Source organism: Mastigoproctus giganteus, chromosome 10 (genome assembly GCF_048544385.1).
Source record: "Mastigoproctus giganteus isolate SK-2022 chromosome 10, ASM4854438v1, whole genome shotgun sequence".
Lineage (NCBI taxonomy): Eukaryota > Metazoa > Arthropoda > Arachnida > Uropygi > Thelyphonidae > Mastigoproctus > Mastigoproctus giganteus.
Genome location: NC_143584.1, coordinates 140924519 through 140947311, shown reverse-complemented (window position 1 = coordinate 140947311; position 22793 = coordinate 140924519). Strand labels below are relative to the sequence as shown.

Below are 22793 nucleotides of genomic sequence, written 5' to 3'. Positions count from 1 at the left end.
GGATAGATTACAAAGATGCTTACACAGCTGCTCCAAAAAATTCATGTACTGCTGTAGAAACAACCACATCACATATAGACAGATGTTTATAATAGTCGTGTTTAGATTCTTGATATCCCCAAACTTTTATGTTATCTTTCAGATAAGCTTCAGCTTTGGAGAATATTTCTGGATGAAATAAAAATGACAATTATATATTAATCAATAATTGACAATAATAAAAGCCAAATGACCATTGAAGTCAATTACAAACAGTGCATGGGTATACTAGTTAAAGAATACTGTGTGGTTTTAATAAACAGGTATACCTCACTTAATGACAAGGTTAGGTTCCTTAAAAATGAGTCATTAAGAGAATGGTAATTTTGCATATGCTCCCATGTTATGTGACAGAAACACCCTTTGAAAAAAATACTGATATTTAAGTATAATGTGGTTTGATGAGGTGCCATTTTTGTGCATTTCTCCTTCAGCACAGTAATCAACTCAGCTTTGATTGCAGGAGGAAGTGTTGCCTAGCCTGAATTTAGACATTGCAGTTCATCCCAAAGGTGCTCAATAGGGTTTTAAGGCTGGGGTTTTGGGCAGGCAATGAAGATTTTGCATACCCAAATCTCAAAACCAAGCAACCAGAGTGTAACACAGTAACAGTGAAAGAAGTAAACTTACCTATTTTGTATAAACGGTAATAACAACAGCCTGGCCGTATAATAGCGCATTATATAGATTGTTGGTTTACTTAACATGCCCATAATCATGGAAGAAAGAAAAATTGTAGTTAAGAAAGGAATGAATATTTTTGTTTTTATTAATTTTAGTTGGCCACAGGCAATAAATATTCTTTTGTTGTAAGTGCAGATGGGATTCTTTCTTTAAAAAAATGAGCTTATCAACATCACCATACTCATCTTCTTCTTCTCTTTGCATAATACAGTGAAACTTCTCCTAACGGACACCTCTCGTTAATGGACATCTCTCTACAACGGACATTTTCAAATTCCCCAACTCATCTCCATTGGTTTTAACGTGAAATTTGTATGAGTGCTTCTTCTATGAAAATAGAAGAAGCACTCATACAAATCAATCGTTTAAAAATGTTTTTCGCTGCTGAAGAAGATACTGAAGGACTTTCGATGGTTTCTTCACTCCAAACAAATCTTGAAAACAAAATTATCAGCCGGAAGAAGGTGCAGAAGAAAATAAGTGAATACCGTATGTATTTTTCTTAAGATAAAGTCATAATATGCATAGCACAATTGTATGTATATTATTTACAAAAATATTGTGCAAAATCTGTATATAATTTAATTTAATTTTACATTAAACGTTTAACGATTTTTCTTTATCTCTTGTGTATGTAATTGTATATTATTTACAAAAATATTGTTCAAAATCTGTATATATTTTAATTTAATTTTACATTAAACGTTTAACGATTTTTCTTTTTTTTTTTTTTCTCCCTCAGACTTTTTGTTAGCGGACACTTCTCTCTAACGGACACATTTTCGTTCCCCATGGCTGTCCGTTAAAGGGAAGTTTCACTGTAACTGTTTTTTTTTGCTTTGTTCTCTATTAACTCTGCTGCTCTTTTGTGTATGTCCTCATCTTTTTCAGTAATGATTTTCAAGCTCAAGTAGTTCAGCAGTCAAATCTTCAAAATGTGATTCTAGTAAATTGACTACGTCAGCTCCCTCTACATTACCAAAGCTAGCCTCTTCCAATCCAAAGTATTTTGGATACAAAGAGGCCACAGTTCCCCAGACTCCATTCACATTTCATGTCTTATCTTCCTTCTATGCTGCTCCTTCTGTTCACAAGCTCATTTAATGTGAAATCAATAAATGAATCAAGTAAACAGTAAATTACCTACTTAATAAATTATTCATCAGTTCAGTAGGAAATATTCCGACAAAGATTCATTTTTTACTCAGCTTGGGATGCCATTGTTCAGCGGAATGCTTTTTAATATTTCGGTAAATTATTTTTAAGGTGTAGTTGCAATGAGGTGATATCACAAACCAAATATTGGTGGTAATTTTCAAATATCATTATAATAAGATGTTGTTAAATGAGGTATACCTGCACTATTAATCATAGGTTTAATCACACTATTCTGGTTTTCATGTAACTTGTTGTTTGGCCATGTAGAAAAACAGAGGGAGAGCTACAATGAGATGTCACATATTTACATGATTCATAATTAGAGTTGATTATGGAGTTTTTCAATAACATTGTTTAGTGGTTTGGCATGATTTTTTTCATAAGCCTAATCACTAATAATAAAAAAGTAATCAAGAATATGTATAAATTAAAAAATGAAATCTAAAATTATCGCTGTTAAAATTTAAAACATCATAATAACAACTCATCACAGGAAAAAAATCTTTATTCAGCTCTCTGGCTGACAAATGTTGATTGGCTTAAAGTCTTGCTACTGCACATCCAGATTGAACTACCAAGTTATGTGCTGGCCAATAAAATTAAAATATTTAATTGCATATGAGCACATAAATAAATTACTATTTATTATTAATAATTAATTACTCCATTATATATCACTGTACAACAAAATTTAACCTTTGGTCTTTCCCTAAATCTGCATATGCTAACTTTCAATGAACCGAATTCAAATCAGAGATTAAAACTTGTATCAGCCACCATTTGACAGGAAGTGAAATGAAACTGTACACACTAATCAAATTTTACATGAGCATATAAACATACAAATATATTTAATTACCATTTAAAAATCTGTCTTCCTCTTATAGCTAAATTTCAGAGTTTCTCTTATTAAGAACTAACAATAATCAGCCAGTATTTCTTTGGCTAGGGAGTAAAAAGATACTACCCTTTAGTAAATTACTTTCAGCTCATCTGTAAGTTGACAAGAGAGCCATCTTGGGCACTTTTTATTGAATCCCAGCTCATTATGGGCAATGTGATGAGCAGATCTGATGCTTATACTGAGTTCATTCATATTTTTCAGCTTAACATGTTCATGTCTCTGACACATATAAGCATCAACTAGCACTAGAAGTGATGTGCCGTTATGCACATAAGCATTCAAAAAGGCACCCAAGTGTTATGCTGTAATGCATATGAGTGGTCACTTAAGTGGGTGGTCAATAAATAAGTGCTGTAAAAGTAAAGGTATGTGAAATTAACAACTACTTCATATCAGCACACTGACTAAACTCTGTACAATTTGCAGCAATACTTGGGTTTTGTTTATAGATCTGGTACACAGTTTTATTTGTTCTTTGCCTATGTTGAAGTCAGTTTCTGTACATGGAATAAACTTTTCATAAATGGTTAGTTTTCATGAATGAGCATTTTGTATAAAGGATTCTGTTTTTAAAATTTTAGACTCATTCGTGCACTCCTCATTAGGGCCAAGAGTTGTCACCATTCACATTAACCATTAATTACCATTTCTACAATTTCAATGAGTTTCATCTTTTCTGCACTATATAACTGCTCTCATTTCCATCCTGGTAATACTTTCAACACACACCCCATTTTGAATCATGTAGCTGCAGGAGACACAATGTGAAAATAGACAATTGCAGGAGTGCTAACTAATGCGAAATAACCACCTCTGTCAATGCATGACTGCAAATAATTACTCATTTTTTTGTTTTCATTTGAACCATCCCACATAACAAACTCAAAGATAAGTTTATAAGTACTATTTAAATCTAATAATCACCAGAGCTAGATTTTGTACTCGAAAATTTAGGCAGTCTGCATTAAACGTACTGATGTAACCAATCGTGAGCTGTGAATATTTTAACAATGGGCTCGCACTTTTGCCAATTTTTGAAATATCCTTTGGGGGGGGGGGGGTACCTACCGAGTAAATCTGATCGGTCACAGAAGTGACATCACCCACGGCATCTGTCAGAGGCACTTCCCATGCTCAGATCACTAGTCTATGCGGAACACTCACTAGTAGTATGATTAGATTAGAGCGCGTGACGCATTTTTCGTGATCAGTACGATATCTCGAGTTCTAACTTTTTGGAATTTTTGAATAGTATGATGTTTCTCAATTGTGTGAAACATCCTTCGCGTATGACACCGAAGGATGTTTCACATAAAACTATCTATCAGGTGTGCTTGGCAGACGCGCAACTTTTTTATTCTTTTTTTTAACAACTAGGAAAAAATAATGGATACATTTTTTTTCATGATAAAATTTTAATATTGAGAATAAAAAATAACAAAAATATTTCCCATATTACAAATAACGAATTATCACAAAACATTCTAGAATATGAAAACAAATATTACATAAAAAACAAACTGTTCTAGAAAAGGTACACACAAAAATCACAGATTACATGAAAAAAATATTGCACAAATATTCAAGAAAATTTTATTATAAAAACTGCCATATGCAGTTTACTGCTTTATTAATATTTGTTTTCGATCTTCTTTGTTCAATAGCTGAGCTATTATTATGGAGGAATGATTTCACATAACGATCCGGATCAAACTGAACCAATGGTTTTCCATTTAGATGTATGATCATCATAATCTGCAACATGTTTAATTGTCAACATTATTCATTCATTCACACGATATTATTCATTACCCTGAAAGCTCGCTCAGTTTCAGCACTGCTAATCGCAATGGTTTCAAAGATATTTCAGGTTTTCTTAATTGTAAAGGGAATTTCACTCGATTTCAAAGATAAACTGTCTTCGACAAAATCTCTAAAATCATCAATTTTTATTTCATATTTTATCAGAAAACAAATTTCTTATTCGGTTTTCACAGTCTTTCACAGTCCAAGACAAAAGTTCTTTCAAATTCCACGATTTCCAGTAGAATATGTTTAAAATTTCGTTCAATGGTATCATTATTTTCTTTATTTAATTTAAAATCACCCTGTTGCATTAATAACTTATCCTTTAAGGATAAAACAATGCATTTAATAACTTGTCACAAGGTAACTTTACTGTTCTTACTTTCAATTTTGATTCCTTCAAATTCTTTACACTTCAACACGCTCTCAATTTTAGCTTCATAATTTCCTTCAGAATTTTTCAAATTAACAATAGCATTGATAGTTCGAATAATTAGTTTATCTGCTTTTACCATAGTGATTCTGAAAAGCTTCTGAAATGTAATAGAGCTACTGCAGGATGTTGATCATTGGTGCTAAATGGTTAAGAAATTCCCGATTTAAAAGTCAATTTAACAATCCCAAATATTTAACTTCTGATTCAAAATGTTTGCACAAAGTGGGATAATTCTCTTAACCCGCAATTACCATCCGCAAGCTACAAGTTGCTCTTCGTAGCTCGAACACACGACCGATCTTTGTAGTTTCCACATCAAATTCTTTAGCAATCATCTTTAATTTGCACTGGATTTTGGAGATTGGTGATATAATGGATAAATTTTTTTTTTAATTATTGCCCCTATGCCATTATATTTTAGAACATTTTCTACATAGTGAAAGTTTCGACGAAATTACAAAATCTGCCAACATTTCATCTTCGTAAAGTTTATATAATATCTTAGTTGCCTCAATCCCCCCTACGCTGCTACTGTCATTAGTTCTTTGAATACTGTGCAAAATATCAGAATCACTCAAATATTCAGTTATTGTGACCATGTAAACAAAGAGGGAGAAATTTACTGAAATGCGCGGATCACTCACTTCTCTGAAAAACATACGCCCGTTTGTCAGAGTAAGGGGGAACCACAACACTGGTTGACCAGAGGCTATTATCCGTGTCTGGAATCTTCTTAACGTTGTGGAGCAGTTATCCTTTCACCCTTAATTTGTGCTTTCTAATTACCTAAAGGCCAGAGGTAAGAACAATGCATACAAAGTTGTCTCTCCTAATCTGTTCGTTACACGGAAATTATTTTCGTTCTACGGAAACTACTGTATTTTAAATGTAACTATCAAGGGGAATTTTAAAAAATTCAGTATAAAGAAGTTGGTTAAACAGAGATCCGACTGTAATTAAATCAAAAATGAAGCAATTTTAAAATACATAACCGATCGATTGTGCCATTAAAATGCTGTGAATGGGGCCCCGCTCGCCCCACAGCAGTATCAGCTCTGGATACTCGATAACTACATCCAGGATTTCATTTGAAAATAAATGATTGTCTCAACAATGGGCTCGCAAATTTAAAAAAAAAATAACAATGGGCTCTCGCGAGCCCACTATAGCTCACCACTGGATGTTACAGAGCCACTTTTATTCTGTACACTGCTCTGGGCCATTAGCATTAGTAGAGGCATTTGATGCAAGAAAGCAAGCTTATGCAGCATCAGCCAGAAAAAAAAAAAAACCCACTTCACCCCTCTGTTCGTTCAAAATACCTGTCCAGCTGAGCCTTAAACTTATTTAGGCTATCAACCTCCACTACAAGGGATGGAAGTCTGTTACACCAACCAACCACCCGCTGGCTAAAGGCAAATTTCCACACGTCTATCCTACATCTGTCTTTCCTCAATTTGAATTTATGCCCTCTCAGGTGATTATTCTGAGCTAGAGGAAGAATCCCATCAGCATTGAGCATGCTCAAACCATTCAAGGCTTTATACACCTCTATCAGATCACCTCGCTGATGCCTAGTCTCCAGACACTGTAATTTGCAAAACTTAAGCCTTTCTTCGTAAGAGCGCCCCTTTGTTCCATTCACTAATCTTGTTGCCCTTCTCTGTACTCGTTCCAGCAGCTCTACATCCTTCTTGAAATGAGGCCTCCAGACCTGTATACAGTACTCTAGGTGTGGCCTGACCATTGCCTTATACAAGGGAATAATCACCTCCTTATCCCTGCTGGAAAAGTTCCTGTATATCATTGACAATACACCATGAGCTACTCTTGCAGCCTGTCTGCACTGTTCAGAGAACTTCATATCTGCTTGCACAACCACCCCCAAGTCCCTTTCATTCTCTACCACTGTCAGTGTAGTACCACAGAGTTGATACGTTGCTCTGGGGTTGCTGTTTCCCATGTGTAGTACTTTACATTTGTCAATGTTAAACTTCATTTGCCACCTCTCAGCCCATCTGCTCAACCTTTCCAGATCCTGTTGCAGCAGCATAGTGTCAGTAGTGTCCTTGACAACCCTGCCAACCTTTGTATCGTCTGCAAACTTGGACATTAAGCTTGTTATACCATCATCAATATCATTTATAAATACAGAAAACAATAATGGACCCAACACTGAGCCCTGAGGGACTCCACTAATAACATTAGTCCACAATGAGCAGTGTCCATTGATTACCACTCTCTGTCTTCTCCCCCTCAACCACCCCTTTATCCATAGCAGCAATTTGCCTCCAATGCCATACTGCTCCAATTTGTGTAGCAGTCTTCCATGTGCAACAGTATCAAAAGCCTTTCTAAGATCCAAGTATATAATATCAAAGCTATTCCTTGCATCCAGTTCTTTTGTGACTGCATCATAGTATCCAATCAAATTGGTCAGGCAAGACTTTCCCTTAACAAAGCCATGCTGTGTCCGAGCTATAACTGAAGTCTTGTCTAAATGATCCTGCAGTGCTTCTTTAACCAGTGCCTCCATTAATTTTCCTGGAACAGAAGTTAAGCTCACAGGTCTATAATTACTTGTGTCAGCCTTTGATCCTCCTTTGTGAATTGGGGTCACATTTGCACATTTCCAGTCTATGGGTACCTCCCCTGAGTCCAACGAAGCTCTCATAATTATGGCTAAGGGTTTGCTTATTTCCTTTGCTGCTTCCTTTAATATAACTGGATAGATCCCATCCACCCCGGGTGCCTTTCTTGTGTTTATCTTCAACAGTTTCTCCTCCACTTTACTCCCAGTTATTTCAAGATTCTGTAGCTTACTGCTAGAGTTGAATACACCTCTGGCATTCCCCTCGCTGAATAACTCCTCATGTGTGAATGTCGATGCAAAATATTCATTTAGTTTGTTAGCTACCTGAGCAGGATCATCAACAGTTGACCCATCAATATCAAGTGGACCAATCTGATTCATCCCCTTCCTTCTAGAGTTTACATAAGTAAAGAACTCTTTGCTGTTTTTCTTTGCATCCCTTGCCAAGGATTTCTCGTAATCTGCCTTCGCCTGCCTAGCCTCCTTTGTAACTTGGTTGCATATCAACTTGTATCTATCATAGGCTTCTGTGTCATGTGTTAATTTGTAAGTATCCCATGGATTTTTCTTCTCTGCCATATGCCTCATTAGTTCATCTGACATCCATTTTGGCCTAAACCTTGAACAATATTTCTTAGTTGGTATGTAAAGCCTTGTAGCTTCCAAGGTAAGTTCTTTGAATGCTTCCCATTTTGAATTTGCTGTTGGTAACATCATCAGTTGGTCCCACTGTATAGAATTTAAATACTGTCTCAGTCCATCGTAGTCGCCTTTACGGAAGCAATAACCCTTCCCTTTACCTCTAATGGTAGCTACCTCTTTGAGTAAATCCCACTTCAGCACACTGTGATCACTGCCGCCTAGTGGTTCATTTATCTGCAGATTCTTAATGCATGAAGAATCACTGCTGATAATCAAATCAAGAGTATTACTCCCTCTAGTTGCCTCCCGAACATGCTGATGTAGAAAACAATCATCCAATAAATCCACAAAAGCCCTGCTAGTGTGTGAGTGACCAGCCCCCAAATTCCAGTCAATATCTGGGAAATTAAAATCTCCCATTATAAGACTCTCTGATTTACTGGCCCACTCTATTTCCCTGTACAGTTTCTTATTATATTCATCAGAGTCATTAGGCCTACAGCAACACTCCTACTCTCAATTTTGATCTCCCAATGCTTATGTCACACCAAACTGACTCAACACTGCACTGTCCAGCGATGTCAACTGGCTTCACTTCCTTGGTTTTTATGTGTTTCTTAACTAATAGCATAACCCCCTCCCCCCTTCTTATCCTGTCTATCCTTTCTGTAGACGTTGTACTCCCCAAATTGCAGTTCTGCATTCCTTATATCTGTGTGACACCACGTCTCTGATATCCCAACAATATCTGCCTTTGATGTTTTGAGCAATACCTCAAATTCATCAAATTTATTTACTAAACTCCTAGCATTGGTGTACACGCAAGTATACCTGCACCTGTTTCTATTCTTAGCTACCCTAACACAACCCATGTGTTTACTTGTACCGCAATGGCTCCCAGCAGTCTCTGAAATATCATGCATCTTGTTTTTCAGGCTTCTGCTCATTCTAATAGAAGCAGTGCAAGAATCTCTTTCACCTCTGCCAGTGGCTACTGTCAATCTATTGGTCTTTGTGGTATGTAAATTGGCCATGTGATATGTAAATCTGACCCTGCCCATTCTGACATTATTGAGTATCTCCCAACAGTATTTCAAAGGAGAATTCTTAAAGTGGTATAGATTGGAAAATTACATTTCTGTAATTAGGTACATTTCTAAAAGTATCTACATAATTATCAATAAATTAATAATGATATTAAAAATATCCATTAATATTAGAATAATTTATAAAGATTTTTTTTTTTCAATCTTTATTTGCTAAAACACCTAAATAAAAGGCTGGATTTGAGATCAAGCAATTGGAGTGGTCATCTGTGACATAAGCCTGTAAGAGACCACCACTTTGACTAATGATAAGAAAAACAACAATGAATGCAATCCATGAAAAGCTGCCAAAATACTGATGAATTTATAGTATTTATAACACTTAATAAGTCTCATAAATATGAGACTCAAAGAAAGTAAGTACATAAGTCTCTTAAATACAGAGTCGAACAAAAGTTCATCAGGACAACTCAGACAGACTTCAAGAGATGGTCCATAAGGGGCAACTACTTTTAATTCTACAAAATGAAAGCTTTTCACACTTAGGAAATGACAACCTCAAAATAACTTATACACATGGAGGGGCTGAATTAAAAATGATAGAGGAAAACGGGATTTAGGGATTGCAAAATAAGCAGGCAAAACTATATGTGAATTGCAGACAAGTTGCTGATTTAAAAATGATAGAGGAAGAAAGGGATTTAGGGACTGCAATATAAGCAGACAAAACTATCCGTGAATTGCAGACAAGTTGCTGATTTAAAAATGATAGAGGAAGAAAGGGATTTAGGGACTGCAATATAAGCAGACTAAACTATCCGTGAATTGCAGACAAGTTGAATTGCAGATTAACAGTAGCCACTGTTAATCTGCAATTCAGTGGTGAAAGTGATTCTTGCACTGCTTCTATTGGGATGAGCAGCAGCCTGGAAAACAAGATGCAGGGTATTTCAGAGACTGCTGGGAGTCATTGCAGTACAAGTAAACACATGTGTTGTGTTAGGGTAGCTAATAATAGGAACAGGTGCATGTATACTTGCAAGTACACCAATGCTAGGAGTTTGGTAAATAAATTTGATGAATTTGAGGTATTGCTCAAAACATCAAAGGCAGATATTGTTGGGATATCAGAGACGTGGTGTCACACAGATATAAGGAATGCAGAACTGGAATTTGGGGAGTACAATGTGTACAGGAAGGATAGACAAGATAGGAAGGGAAGAGGGGTTATACTATTAGTTAAGAAACATAAAATCCAAGGAAGTGAATCCAGTCGACATCGATGGACAGTGCAGTGTCGAGTCAGTTTGGTGTGACATAAGCACTGGGAGATCAAAATTGAGAGTAGGAGTGTGTTATAGGCCTAATGATTCTGATGAGTATAATAAGGAACTGTACAGGAAAATAAAGTAGGCCAGTAAATCAGAGAGTCTTATAATGGGGGATTTTAATTTCCCAGATATTGACTGGAATTTGTGGGTTGGTCACTCACACACTAGCAAGGCTTTTGTGGATTTATTGGATGATTGTTTTCTACATCAAGCATGTTCGGGAGGCAACTAGAGGGAGTAATACTCTTGATCTGATTATCAGTAGTGATTCTTCATGAATTAAGAATCTTCAGATAAAGGAACCACTAGGTGGCAGTGATCACAGTTTGCTGAAGTGGGATTTACTCAAAGAGGTAACTACCATCAGGGTTAAAGGGAAGGGTTTTTGCTTTCGTAAAGGTGACTACAGTGGTCTGAGACAGTATTTAAATTCTATACAGTGGGACAACTGATGATGTTACCAACAGCAACTTCAAAATGGGAAGCATTCAAAGAATTTATGTTGGAAGCTACTAGGCTTTACATACCAACTAAGAAATATTGTTGAATGTTTAGGCCTAAATGGATGTCAGATGAACTAATGAGACATGTGGCAGAGAAGAAAAATGCATGGGATACATATATATTAATAGGTGACATGGAAGCCTATGATAGATATAAGCTGGTCTGTAACCAAGTCACAAAGGAGATTAGGCAGGCAAAGGCAGATTATGATTATGAGAAATCCTTGGCAAAGGATGCAAAGAAAAACAACAAAGAGTTCTTTACCTATGTAAACTCTAGAACATAGGTTCCCAAACTTTTTCGGGCCACCGCCCACTTTGCAAGACAAATTTTGTAGCCCTCCCCCCATTATAACAGTTTTCCGCGTTCAAGCCGTTTGATATTTTCGACATAAATAGCAACTAATGATACATTACTGCTTATGCCGTTAAATTATTGAAAAAGTAGTGGCCAATATGTGCTTCATTTTGAACACAGTTATTGCTATTCCGATTTTGATGAAACATAGCCCATATGTAAAGATTGTAAAGTGTATGCTCAAATAACATTATGCACAGTTTCATACAATGGTTTAAATATGAAAATTCGGAATACATATTAAGAGATTGCAAATGCATTAGTAAGAATCTTATTGTTATAATTAAAACACCATCAAATATATTACAAAATTGTTTATTTCGAACTTATAAAGTAAAAATACAAAGCAAAAATAACAAATTAATGTGAAGTTTCATACAATGGTTTAAATTCGGAATTTTTTCCGATTCCTATGAAAATTCGGAATACATATTAGGAGATTGTATTACATTAGTAAGAATCTTATTGTAGTAATTAAAACACCATCAAATGTATTATAAAATTATTTATTTTGAACTTACAAAGTGAAAATACAAAGAAAAAATAACAAATTAATGTGAAGGATAAGTCTGATGCATTTTTAAAAGTTTGTTAATATCGGGTTAAACTTTCGTTAAAAACAGTCGTAAATCGCCACGCTCAGTTATATGCAATCGGTTCCTTTTCTTAGATAGTAAATTCGCTACAGCACTAAACCCATGCTCAGCCAAATAAGAAGATGGAAATGCAATTAAAAATTTCTGCACTATTTCCCGTAATCTAGAGTACAGTGTCGGTATTGATTTCTGAAGCCAGAACTCTTGGTATCCACTTTTGAATTTTATTTTTAGTTCTTCACTTGTTGTGAGTTCTATGAGTTCCTCTCCTAAATTTGATGATCCTGCTGTGTTTACATGTGAGAAAGGATCCAGAACCCAATTTGGTATATCCATGTTTAGAATATCCTTGAATCGCTCATTAAAATCAGCATGGAGAACCTCCAAGTGTTGGCAGTATGTAAGTAAATCTTCCTTTTTGAGAGACACTGCTGATAAATTTGAAAAGTGGCTATATTCCCCTTGGCCTAGATTCCGCTTGAACAGAAGAAGTTTCCCCACAAAAGCGGCAATAACGCTTTTTGTTTTAATTAAATTCCATTTATCACCTTGTAATTGTAGATTGACTTCATTAAATATTTTATAGAGGTCTGTCAAATAAGCAATGTCATTTTTGGTTGTAATCAGGTTGGCCCGCAATCCGTCGTCTCTGTTTTCTAGGAACTCTAGTACTGAATCAAACAAATTGTAAAATCGATTCAGACAAATACCTTTTGAAAGCCAACGAACTTCTGTGTGAAGCAGCAAACGACTGAAATCTTCATTGTTTTCACTACAAAGTTGGCTAAACAATATGTCACTCAATGAATTGCTTCTAATCTTGTTGACTGCTCTAATAACGTAATGGAGTGACGTATGCAAGCGTTCACTTAAATTCTTCGCAACCAAATGTTGACGATGAAGAACACAATGTGTATTAGGTATGTTCGGGGTCTGACGGCACCTGGGATTTCTCCCATCTCCGTGCATGTTCTCTGTATCGGACAAGCCAGGAATTTAAAAGTGTGTGGGATATGCACTATGTAGTTTGTTGTGCCCATTGTACTCACTATACACTCACTATATAGTCAGTACATTTGGTACTACTTGTTTCAGATGCGCTATGAAACCCTTGTGGCATCCTGTCATTGCTGTAGCACCATCAGTAGCAGCAGACAAAATATTACGAATAGGAATGTCTTTCTCTTGAAAAAACTTATTCATGGTATTAAATATAGATTCTCCTTTTGTATTCGCTTCCAAATTTTTAGCAAATAATAATTCTTGACAAACCTTTTCTTCTTTTATGAATTGTACGTATGATAAGAGTAGTGCTTCATTATTTGGGAGAGTTGATTCGTCGAGTTGAATGGACAATTGGCATGTCTTCAAATAATCGCACAATGATTTTTCAAAGTCTTCAGCCATTTCATCGATTCTTCTTTGCACTGAATTATTGCTCAAAGGAATTTTCCTGATGATATCTGATGCTGGCTTATGAAGCACAGTGTTTATTACTTCTTTTACTGCAGGCAAGATTAATTCCTCACCAATTGTGTGTGGTTTTCCCACTTTTGCGATTAATAATGAAATATTATAAGAAGCTTGTAATCCATCATCTTGTTTAGTGGATGATGCAAAAAGTTTTGATATAGTTGGACGTTTAAAATATTTTTCTTCTAGTACTTGAAAATAGGACAAATCTTTATCCTTTTCGTCAGCATGCATTTTAGTCAAATGCTCTTGTAGCCTAGAAGGCTTCATTGCTTCATTTGAAAATACTTTTTGGCAAATCAAGCACATAGGTAATAATTGGTTCATAGGAGACTGAATAAATCCGTATTTCAAATACTCAGTACTGTACTGTCGACATTTCTTCTTAGATTCAGACATAATGAAGTAATAAAATTTGCAACAATATTCACAAAATAAAAGATTTAATTTACACTTTGTATGACTCCACTTATCTATCACACTTTTGACTGATGATTGTAATGAAACTTATTCCTAAACAGCAAAAATGTATGCCTTTCAAAAACATTTGTTGCTACTGTTTCGCTTTACTGCTTCTTATGTAGCGCCTCCGTAGCCAGGTGGGAAGGAGCAGCAGTGCGTAGCACATGCTTCTTGATTAGACCGGGGTTCGAGCCCGTCACCACCAAATACGGCAAAATGCGGAAAGGTCAGGGAATGACCACTGCATATCCCGGAGCAATATGGCCTTAGCTGCTAATGCTCCTAAAAAAAACGAAAAAAAAGCTTCTTATGTCAACTCACAGTAGCTCGTGTTGTCGTGTTTCAAAGGCCCTAGGCTAATTAGGGTGGGTTTAGAAAAATAACAGAAAAAGGCCTAAAAAAATACACACGATGTCACATTTTTGTCATTTGCGTGAAATTCAATAGAAGGTTTTGAAAATTGAAATGGAAAAATCGAAGAAAACAGTTCTGGCTTCACCTATAGTGAATTTCAGCTGTGTCCATAGACTAAAAATTATAGAATTTATTAGTTGACCTTTGAACTGGGTCCACTGGACCCTGAGGAGATAAAAATACGGATAAGGAGCCACAGACCCATAGACCGCCTGAACGCCCCCCAATTGCTTCTGAACCCACTATTGCCCCCCTAGAAGGCTTCAGCACCCACTGCGGGCGGTACCGCCCACTTTGGGAACCTATGCTCTAGAAGGAAAGGGATGAATCAGATTGGTCCACTAGATATTGACGGTTCAACTGTTGATGATCCTGCTCAGGTGGCTAACAAACTAAATGAGTATTTTGCATCTACATTCACCCATGAGGAGTTATTCAGTGAGGGGAATGCCAAAGGTGAGTTAAACTCTGGCAGTCAACTGGATGATTTTGTAATAACTGAGAGGAAAGTGGAGGAGAAATTGTTGAAGATAAACATAAAAAAGGCACCCGGAGTGGATGGGATCTATCCAGTTATATTAAAGGAGGCGGCAAAGCAACTAAGCAAACCCTTAGCCATAATTATGAGAGCATCCTTGGACTCAGGGGAGGTCCCACACGGACTGGAGATGTGCAAACGTATTCCCAATTCACAAAGGGGGATCGAAGGGTGGAACGAGTAATTACAGACCAGTTAGTTTAACTTCTGTTCTGGGTAAAATAATGGAGTCACTGGTTAAAGATGCATTGCAGGATCATCTAGACAAGACTGCAGCAATAATTCAGACACAGCATGGGTTTGTTAAGGGAAAGTCTTGTCTGACAAATTTGATAGGATATTATGATGTGGTTACAAAAGGAACTGGATGCAAAAAATAATTTTGATATCATATATTTGGATTTCAGGAAAGCTTTTGACACTGTGACGTATGGAAGACTATTGTACAAATTGGAGCAGAATGGTATTAAGGGTAAGTTGCTACAATGGATAAAAGGATGGTTGAGTAGGAGAAGACAGAGGGTGGTAATCAATGGGTGCTGCTCTTCGTGGACTAATGTTATTAGTGGAGTCCCACAGAGTTTGGTGTTGGGTCCACTGTTGTTTTGTATATTTATCAATGATATTGATGAAGGTATATCAGGCTTAGTGCTGAAGTTTGCAGATGATACAAAGGTTGGCAAGGTTGTTAATCACAGTAATGGCAGTGAGCTACTGCAACAAGATCTAGATAATTTGGGCAGATGGGCTGAGCAGTGGCAACTGAAGTTTAACCTTGACAAATGCAAAGTACTGCATATGGGTAGATGTAACCCCAGAGAAATGTACCAACTGTGTGGTACTAAACTTAAGGTGGTAGAAAACGAAAAAGACCTGGGAGTAATTGTGCAGTCAGATATGAAGTTTTCTGAGCAATGCAGACAGGCTGCCAGGGCAGGTCATGGAGTTTTGTCAATGATATATAGGAATTTTGCTAGAAGGGAAAAAGGAGGTGAGTGTCACTCTGTATAAGGCAATGGTCAGGCCACACCTTGAGTGCTGTGTACAGGTCTGGAGGCCTCATTTTAGGAAGGATGTAGATTTGCTTGAGTGTGTACAGAGAAGGGCAACAAGACTGGTGAGGGGAATGAAGGGATCCTCTTACCAAGAGAGGCTTAAGTTCTGCAAATTGCAGTGGCTGGAGACTAGGCACATGCACAGTAATCTGATTGAGGTGTATAAGGCCTTGAATGGGTTGAGCACGCTAAATTCTGATGGGATCCCTCCACTTGTTCAGATTACAAACCTAAGGGGGCATAAATTCAAATTAAGAAAAGACGTGTAGAATAGATGTGCGGAAATTTGCCTTTAGCCAGCGGGTGGTTAATTGCTGGAACAAACTTCCATCTGTCGTTATGGAAGTTGATAGGTTAAATAAATTTAAGGAGAAACTGGGCAGGCATTTGGGGGGACTGGTGTGATTTTTTTTTTTTGGCTGATGCTGCATAAGCTCATAAACTTGATTTCTTGCATCACATGCCACTACTACTACTACTACTACTACTAGTATTACACTGCTCATTGTGGACTAATGTTATTAGTGGAGTCCCTCAGGGTTCAGTATTGGGTCCATTGTTGTTTTCTGTATTTATAAATGATATTGATGATGATATATCAAGCTTAATGTCCAAGTTTGCAGACGATACGAAGGAAGGTTGGCAGACTTGTTAAGAACACTAATGACAGTACGCTGCTGCAATAGGATCTAGAAAAGTTGAGCAGATGGGCCGAGAGGTGGCAAATGAAGTTCAACATTGACAAATGTAAAGTACTACATATGGGAAGCAGCAACCCCAGAGTGACATATCAACTCTGTGGTACTACACTGACAGTGGTAGAGAACGAAAAGGACCTGGGGGTAATTGTGCAGGCAGATATAAAGTTTTCTGAGCAGTGCAGACGGGCTGCAAGAGTAGCTCACAGTGTCTTGTCAATGGTATACAGGAATTTTCCTAGCAGGGATAAGGAGGTGATTATCCCCTTATATAAGGCAATGGTCAGGTCACACCTTGAGTACTGCATACAGGTCTGGAGGCCTCATTTTAAGAAGGATGTAGAGCTGTTGTAACGAGTACAGAGAAGGGCAACAAGATTAGTGAATGGAACAAAGGGTTGCTCTTATGAAGAAAGGCTTAAATTTTGCAAATTACAGTGTCTGGAGACTAGGCACCTGCGAGGTGATCTGATTGAGATGTATAAAGCCTTGAATGGTTTGAGCAAGCTCAATGCTGATGGAATTGTTCCTCTTGCTCAGAATAATCATTTGAGATGGCATAAATTCAAACTGAGGAAAGACAGATGTAGGACAGATGTGCTGAAGTTTGCCTTTGGCCAGCGGGTGGTTGGTTGGTGGAACAGACTTCCATCCTTTGTTGTGGAAGTTGATAGCCTAAATAAATTTAAGGCTGAGCTGGACAGGTATTTGGAACGAATGGAGGGGTGAAATGGGAGCGGATTTTTTTTTGCTGATGCTGCATAAGCTTGCTTTCTTGCATCATATGCCTCTACTAATGCTAATGCTAAATGACAAAGAGGGACCAATGTGTCCTATGGATGAAGATTTGCTTGTAGAGATAGTAAGGTCATAATTCCATTGTACAGGGTGGTGCAAAATAAGCTAACCATTTAAAAAAAATCATAACTTTTTTAGTTCTTTTTAGGTTTGTAATATTTTGTGTTTATCTTACAGTTAACCCATGGAGAATTTAATTATGGAGAGATACACAATTGCTCAACGGACCAAATTAGTCACAATGCTCTTGGAAAACAATCGGTCAGTAGTTCTAACACAACGAGCATATAGACAATTTTAGAGCGTCCACGAGTCACTGAGTAGAAACACAATTTACACTGAGGTTTGAAATTTTGAAGAAAGGGAAACTGTTGCTGATGCCAGACACACTGGAAGACCTCATAGTGGTCAATCAATGGAAAACATTGCATGTGTACGGGAGAGTGTTGCAGCAGATCAACCACACACATCGACCAGAAGATGCTCTGCTCAACCGACAATCTTTCCGTACATGATTCATTGGGGGCATGATTCAATTAGTCCAAGCCCTTCATCCTGAAGATAAGCAAGCATGTCTGGAATACACCCGTGCCTTCATAAACCTTGCAAGAAATGATGAGAATTTCATTTAAAATTTGATGATAAGCGATGAAGCAAATTTTCAGTTAAGTGGCTTTGTTAATAAACAAAACTGTTGATTTTGGGGTAGTGCAAACCCAATATTTTTAAATCAACTAGATGACTGTTATTTGTATCAACATGTCAGGGAAAGTACTAGAGAAAAGAATATCCTAGACCTCATCATCACCCATGAAGCAGATGTCATAACAGGGCTGACAGTAGAGGATTTGTATATTTGTTGACATTAGACTTGAACTTCTGTAGAACTGCATCCAGCTAAGGTAACGGTTTGGTGTGCCGTAACAGCCAAATGCATCATTGGACCTTATTTCTTCGAGAATGATGATGGTGTTGTTCAGACAGTCAATGGAGAGTGCTATAGGACTGTGGTTGAAAATTCTTTGATGCCACAGCTACCAGAAGACCACAATATGTGGTTCCAACAAGATGGCGCCATGGCTCACACTGCTCGAGCCACAATGGACCTTCGAAGGCAGCATTTTCCCCATCGCATTATTTTGAAAAATGGTGATGTGAGATGGCCACCATGCTCACCGGATTTCGCCACCCTAGACTTTTTACTTTGGGGCTTCCTCAAGGATAAAGTGTATGCCAATAACCCTCAAACCACAGAGGCCCTAAAAGAGAACATCTGGCATGAGACAGCCGCAATATTAAACTCTAAGAAATGCCATGGAAAATGCCGTGAGAAGAGCACATGTTTGTGAGCAAGAAGGGGGTGGTCATTTGGCCGATATTATTTTTCACATATTATGTAAAAAATTTCCAAGAATAAAGCTTTCATTCACCATTTAGATAGTTCATTTATTACATTTTGTTCTAAGGAATTTGTTTTGTAGAGATGGGATACACTTAAACAAAGGTGGTGCAAAAGTTTTTGCCAGTATTACTGAGGATACCTTAAAGGTTCAGGGAAACTGCTAGTTAGGGGGGGGGGGTGGGTAATACTGACACACGTTTAACTGATAATATTGGTCAAAGTAACTCTTACACATACCACAAGAGTTCTTATCTGTTACCCCAACTGGACATATTATCTAGATGTTCTGGGGGCAGAAATGTTTCAAGTGACCAGGTAGCTAATGCCAGGGAAGAGAGCCTAAAAAACTTCAAGGGTTGTATTAGGGTTGTTAAATATACAAGAACAGTAAGTCTTAATTGTTTATATAGTAATGTTAGAAGTGTCATCAATAAAATGAGCGAATTCGTACTGCTGGTTAAAACAAGTAACGCGGACATGATGAGTTTCAGTACGGTTTGTATAATGTATTTAGGAAGGATAGGATAGACAGAAGGGGTGGTGGGGAAATGCTTCTTATCAGAAGCAGCCTGAGTGCAAAGATAGCTTTCCCGGATTCAGACGTTTCACATGCTAGTATAGAATCTGTATGGTGTGAGATAGTTGGAAACAAAGGTATAATGCGAGTAGGAGTAATCTACAGACCAGGTGATTGTGAAGATTATGATGAAAGCCCCTAAATGCAAATGGAATGGGCAAGTAAGCATCAATGTCTTATTATGGGTGATTTCAATTTGCCTCTAATTGATTGGAGTAAATGGGAAGAGAGATTAGAAGTCAGGGTAATCCCCAAAGCAGATATATCAACTTGCCTAAAAATCGGAGTGTCACCAAAGATAAGCATAGGAGCAGAAGAATCCTTTTTTGCGAGATATAAGACAAGACTGAGTTTTAGAAGAATTGAAATCAATTAAGTTGTCTTTGTCCAACCGGAGAATTAGCTGGAGATCGGCATTTAAGGAACTGGTAGCAGATATTCGAGAAGTTCAAGCTGACTGAGCAGGGCAAGGTTTCTCAAAATGGAAAGTGGAATGCAATGTGCTATCATTGGCAAAACTATGGATAGGATTTCCAGTCAATGGAAGAAGGTCATAAATATACAAGAGGAAAAGAGTAGGTAAAAGAACTGAACCTTGGGGGATAGTAACATTAGTGGAGAAGTTAGAAGACAGACAGCCATCTACCATCGCCATCAGTGAGCGATCAGAGAGAAAACTGGATAACCAGTTACAAAAAACAGTTGGCAAACCATAAGATGGAAGCTTGTTTAGAAGACCTTTATGCCAAACACAATCGAAAGCCTTTGAGATGTCAAGAGCAACTGCTTCTGTTTCACTGAACTTTTCCACTGAATTTGTCCATAAATGGGTAACATAAGCCAGAATATCACCAGTGGATTGACACTGACAGAATCCATACTGGCGATCTTCGATCAGACGGAAGGTTTCTAGGTAGTTTAAGAGTTGGCGGTTAATTGATTTCTCCATTATTTTAGAAAGAGTAGAAGTAATTTCAATGGGACAATAATTGGATGGGAGGGATTTGTCACCCTTTTTAGGAACTGGCTGAATATGAGCAAATTTCCAAGCAAAAGGAAAAACACCTTTGGAATAAGAATTTATTCCAAAAGAATAAATAATTCTTGGAGGTGTTTTAACCAAGATCATTAATACATCAGTTGGAAGAAAAATAGGATGCTAGCAGATCAGCTTTATCCTTGGTTGAAGTGACAACAGAAGCATCTGGTTTTGACAGAGGTAGGAGCAGAGATGGGCAAAAGTTGCAACCAATAGCTTTGGCAAGAGACCAGAATGCTTGGCTACCATTAGGGCAAGAAGCAAGTTTTCTACTCTTAGCCTGTTCAAATTCTAGTTTAGACTGATTAATAATTGCTTTACAATTGTTGAGAGCTTTGGTGTAGGCAGAAAATGATTGTTATTGTTTGTTTGTTATTTGATTTTTAGGAGCATTAGAAACTAAGGCCATATTGCTCCGGGATATGCGGTGGTCATTCCCTGACCTTTCCGCATCCTCCGTATTTGGGGTTACGGGCTCGAACCCCGGTCGATTCAAGAAGCGTGTGCTATGCACTGCTGCTCCTTTCCCACCTGGCTACGGAGGCGCCCCGGCAGAAAATGAAACTGAAGAATTGGAAACAAGCCATTACAATATTAGCATTAGCATTAGCATTAGTAGAGGCATTTGATGCAAGAAAGCAAGCTTATGCAGCATCAGCCAAAAAAAAAAAAAAAAAAGAAAAAAAAAAAAAAAAAGTAACATAAATAAATAAAAATAACCACTTCCACTTCACCCCTCTGTTCGTTCGAAATACCTGTCCAGCTGAGCCTTAAACTTATTTAGGCTATCAACTTCCACGACAAGGGATGGAAGTCTGTTCCACCCACCAACCACCCGCTGGCTAAAGGCAAACTTCCGCACATCTATCCTACATCTGTCTTTCCTCAATTTGAATTTATGCCCTCTCAGGTGATTTTTCTGAGCTAGAGGAAGAATCCCATCAGCATTGAGCATGCTCAAACCATTCAAGGCTTTGTACACCTCTATCAGATCACCCCGCTGGTGCCTAGTTTCCAGACACTGTAATTTGCAAAACTTAAGCCTTTCTTCGTAAGAGAACCCCTTTGTCCCATTCACCAATCTAGTTGCCCTTCTCTGTACTCGTTCCAGCAGCTCTACATCCTTCCTGAAATGAGGCCTCCAGGCCTGTATACAGTACTCTAGGTGTGGCCTGACCATTGCCTTATACAAGGGAATAATCACCTCCTTATCCCTGCTAGAAAAATTCCTATATATCATTGACAATACACCATGAGCTACTCTTGCAGCTCGTCTGCACTGCTCAGAGAACTTCATATCTGCCTGCACCACCACCCCCAGGTCCCTTTCATTCTCTACCACTGTCAGTGTAGTACCACAGAGTTGATACGTTGCTCTGGGGTTGCTGTTTCCCATATGTAGTACTTTACATTTGTCAATGTTAAACTTCATTTGCCACCTCGAAGCCCATCTGCTCAACCTTTCCAAATCCTGTTGCAGCAGCATAGTGTCAGTAGTGTCCTTGACAACCCTGCCAACCTTCGTATCGTCTGCAAACTTGGACATTAAGCCTGATATACCATCATCAATATCATTTATAAATACAGAAAACAATAAAGGCCCCAATACTGAACCCTGAGGGACTCCACTAATAACATTAGTCCACGATGAGCAGTGTCCATTGATTACCACTCTCTGTCTTCTCCCCCTCAACCACCCCTTTATCCATAGCAGCAACTTGCCTCCAATGCCACACTGCTCCAATTTGTGCAGCAGTCTTCCATGTGCAACAGTATCAAAAGCCTTTCTAAGATCCAAGTATATAATATCAAAGTTATTCCCTGCATCCAGTTCTTTTGTGACTGCATCATAGTATCCAATCAAATTGGTCAGGCAAGACTTCCCCTTAACAAAACCATGCTGTGTCCTAGCTATAACTGAAGTCTTGTCTAGATGATCCTGCAGTGCTTCTTTCACCAGTGCCTCCATTAATTTTCCGGGAACAGAAGTTAAACTCACAGGTCTATAATTACTTGTGTCAGCCTTTGATCCCCCTTTGTGAATTGGGGTCACATTTGCACATCTCCAGTCAATGGGTACCTCCCCTGAGTCCAAGGAAGCTCTCATAATTATGGCTAAGGGTTTGCTTACCTCCTTTGCTGCCTCCTTTAATATAACTGGATAGATCCCATCCACCCCAGGTGCCTTTCTTGTGTTTATCTTCAACAATTTCTCCTCCACTTTGCTCTCAGTTATTACAA

The 22793-nt window shown here is 37.8% G+C and overlaps 1 protein-coding gene across 2 annotated transcripts in view; it reads right to left on the bottom strand.

The window, feature by feature from the left end:
- Positions 1 to 22793, bottom strand: part of LOC150079322 (tRNA-queuosine alpha-mannosyltransferase) — a 178628-nt gene that overhangs the window by 87791 nt on the left and 68044 nt on the right. For both annotated transcript variants that reach the window (XM_090383967.1, XM_090383968.1), the window contains one exon: positions 24 to 168. In XM_090383967.1, coding sequence (XP_090240093.1) covers positions 24 to 168 — 145 coding nt within the window. The remainder of the gene's footprint in view (positions 1 to 23; positions 169 to 22793) is intronic.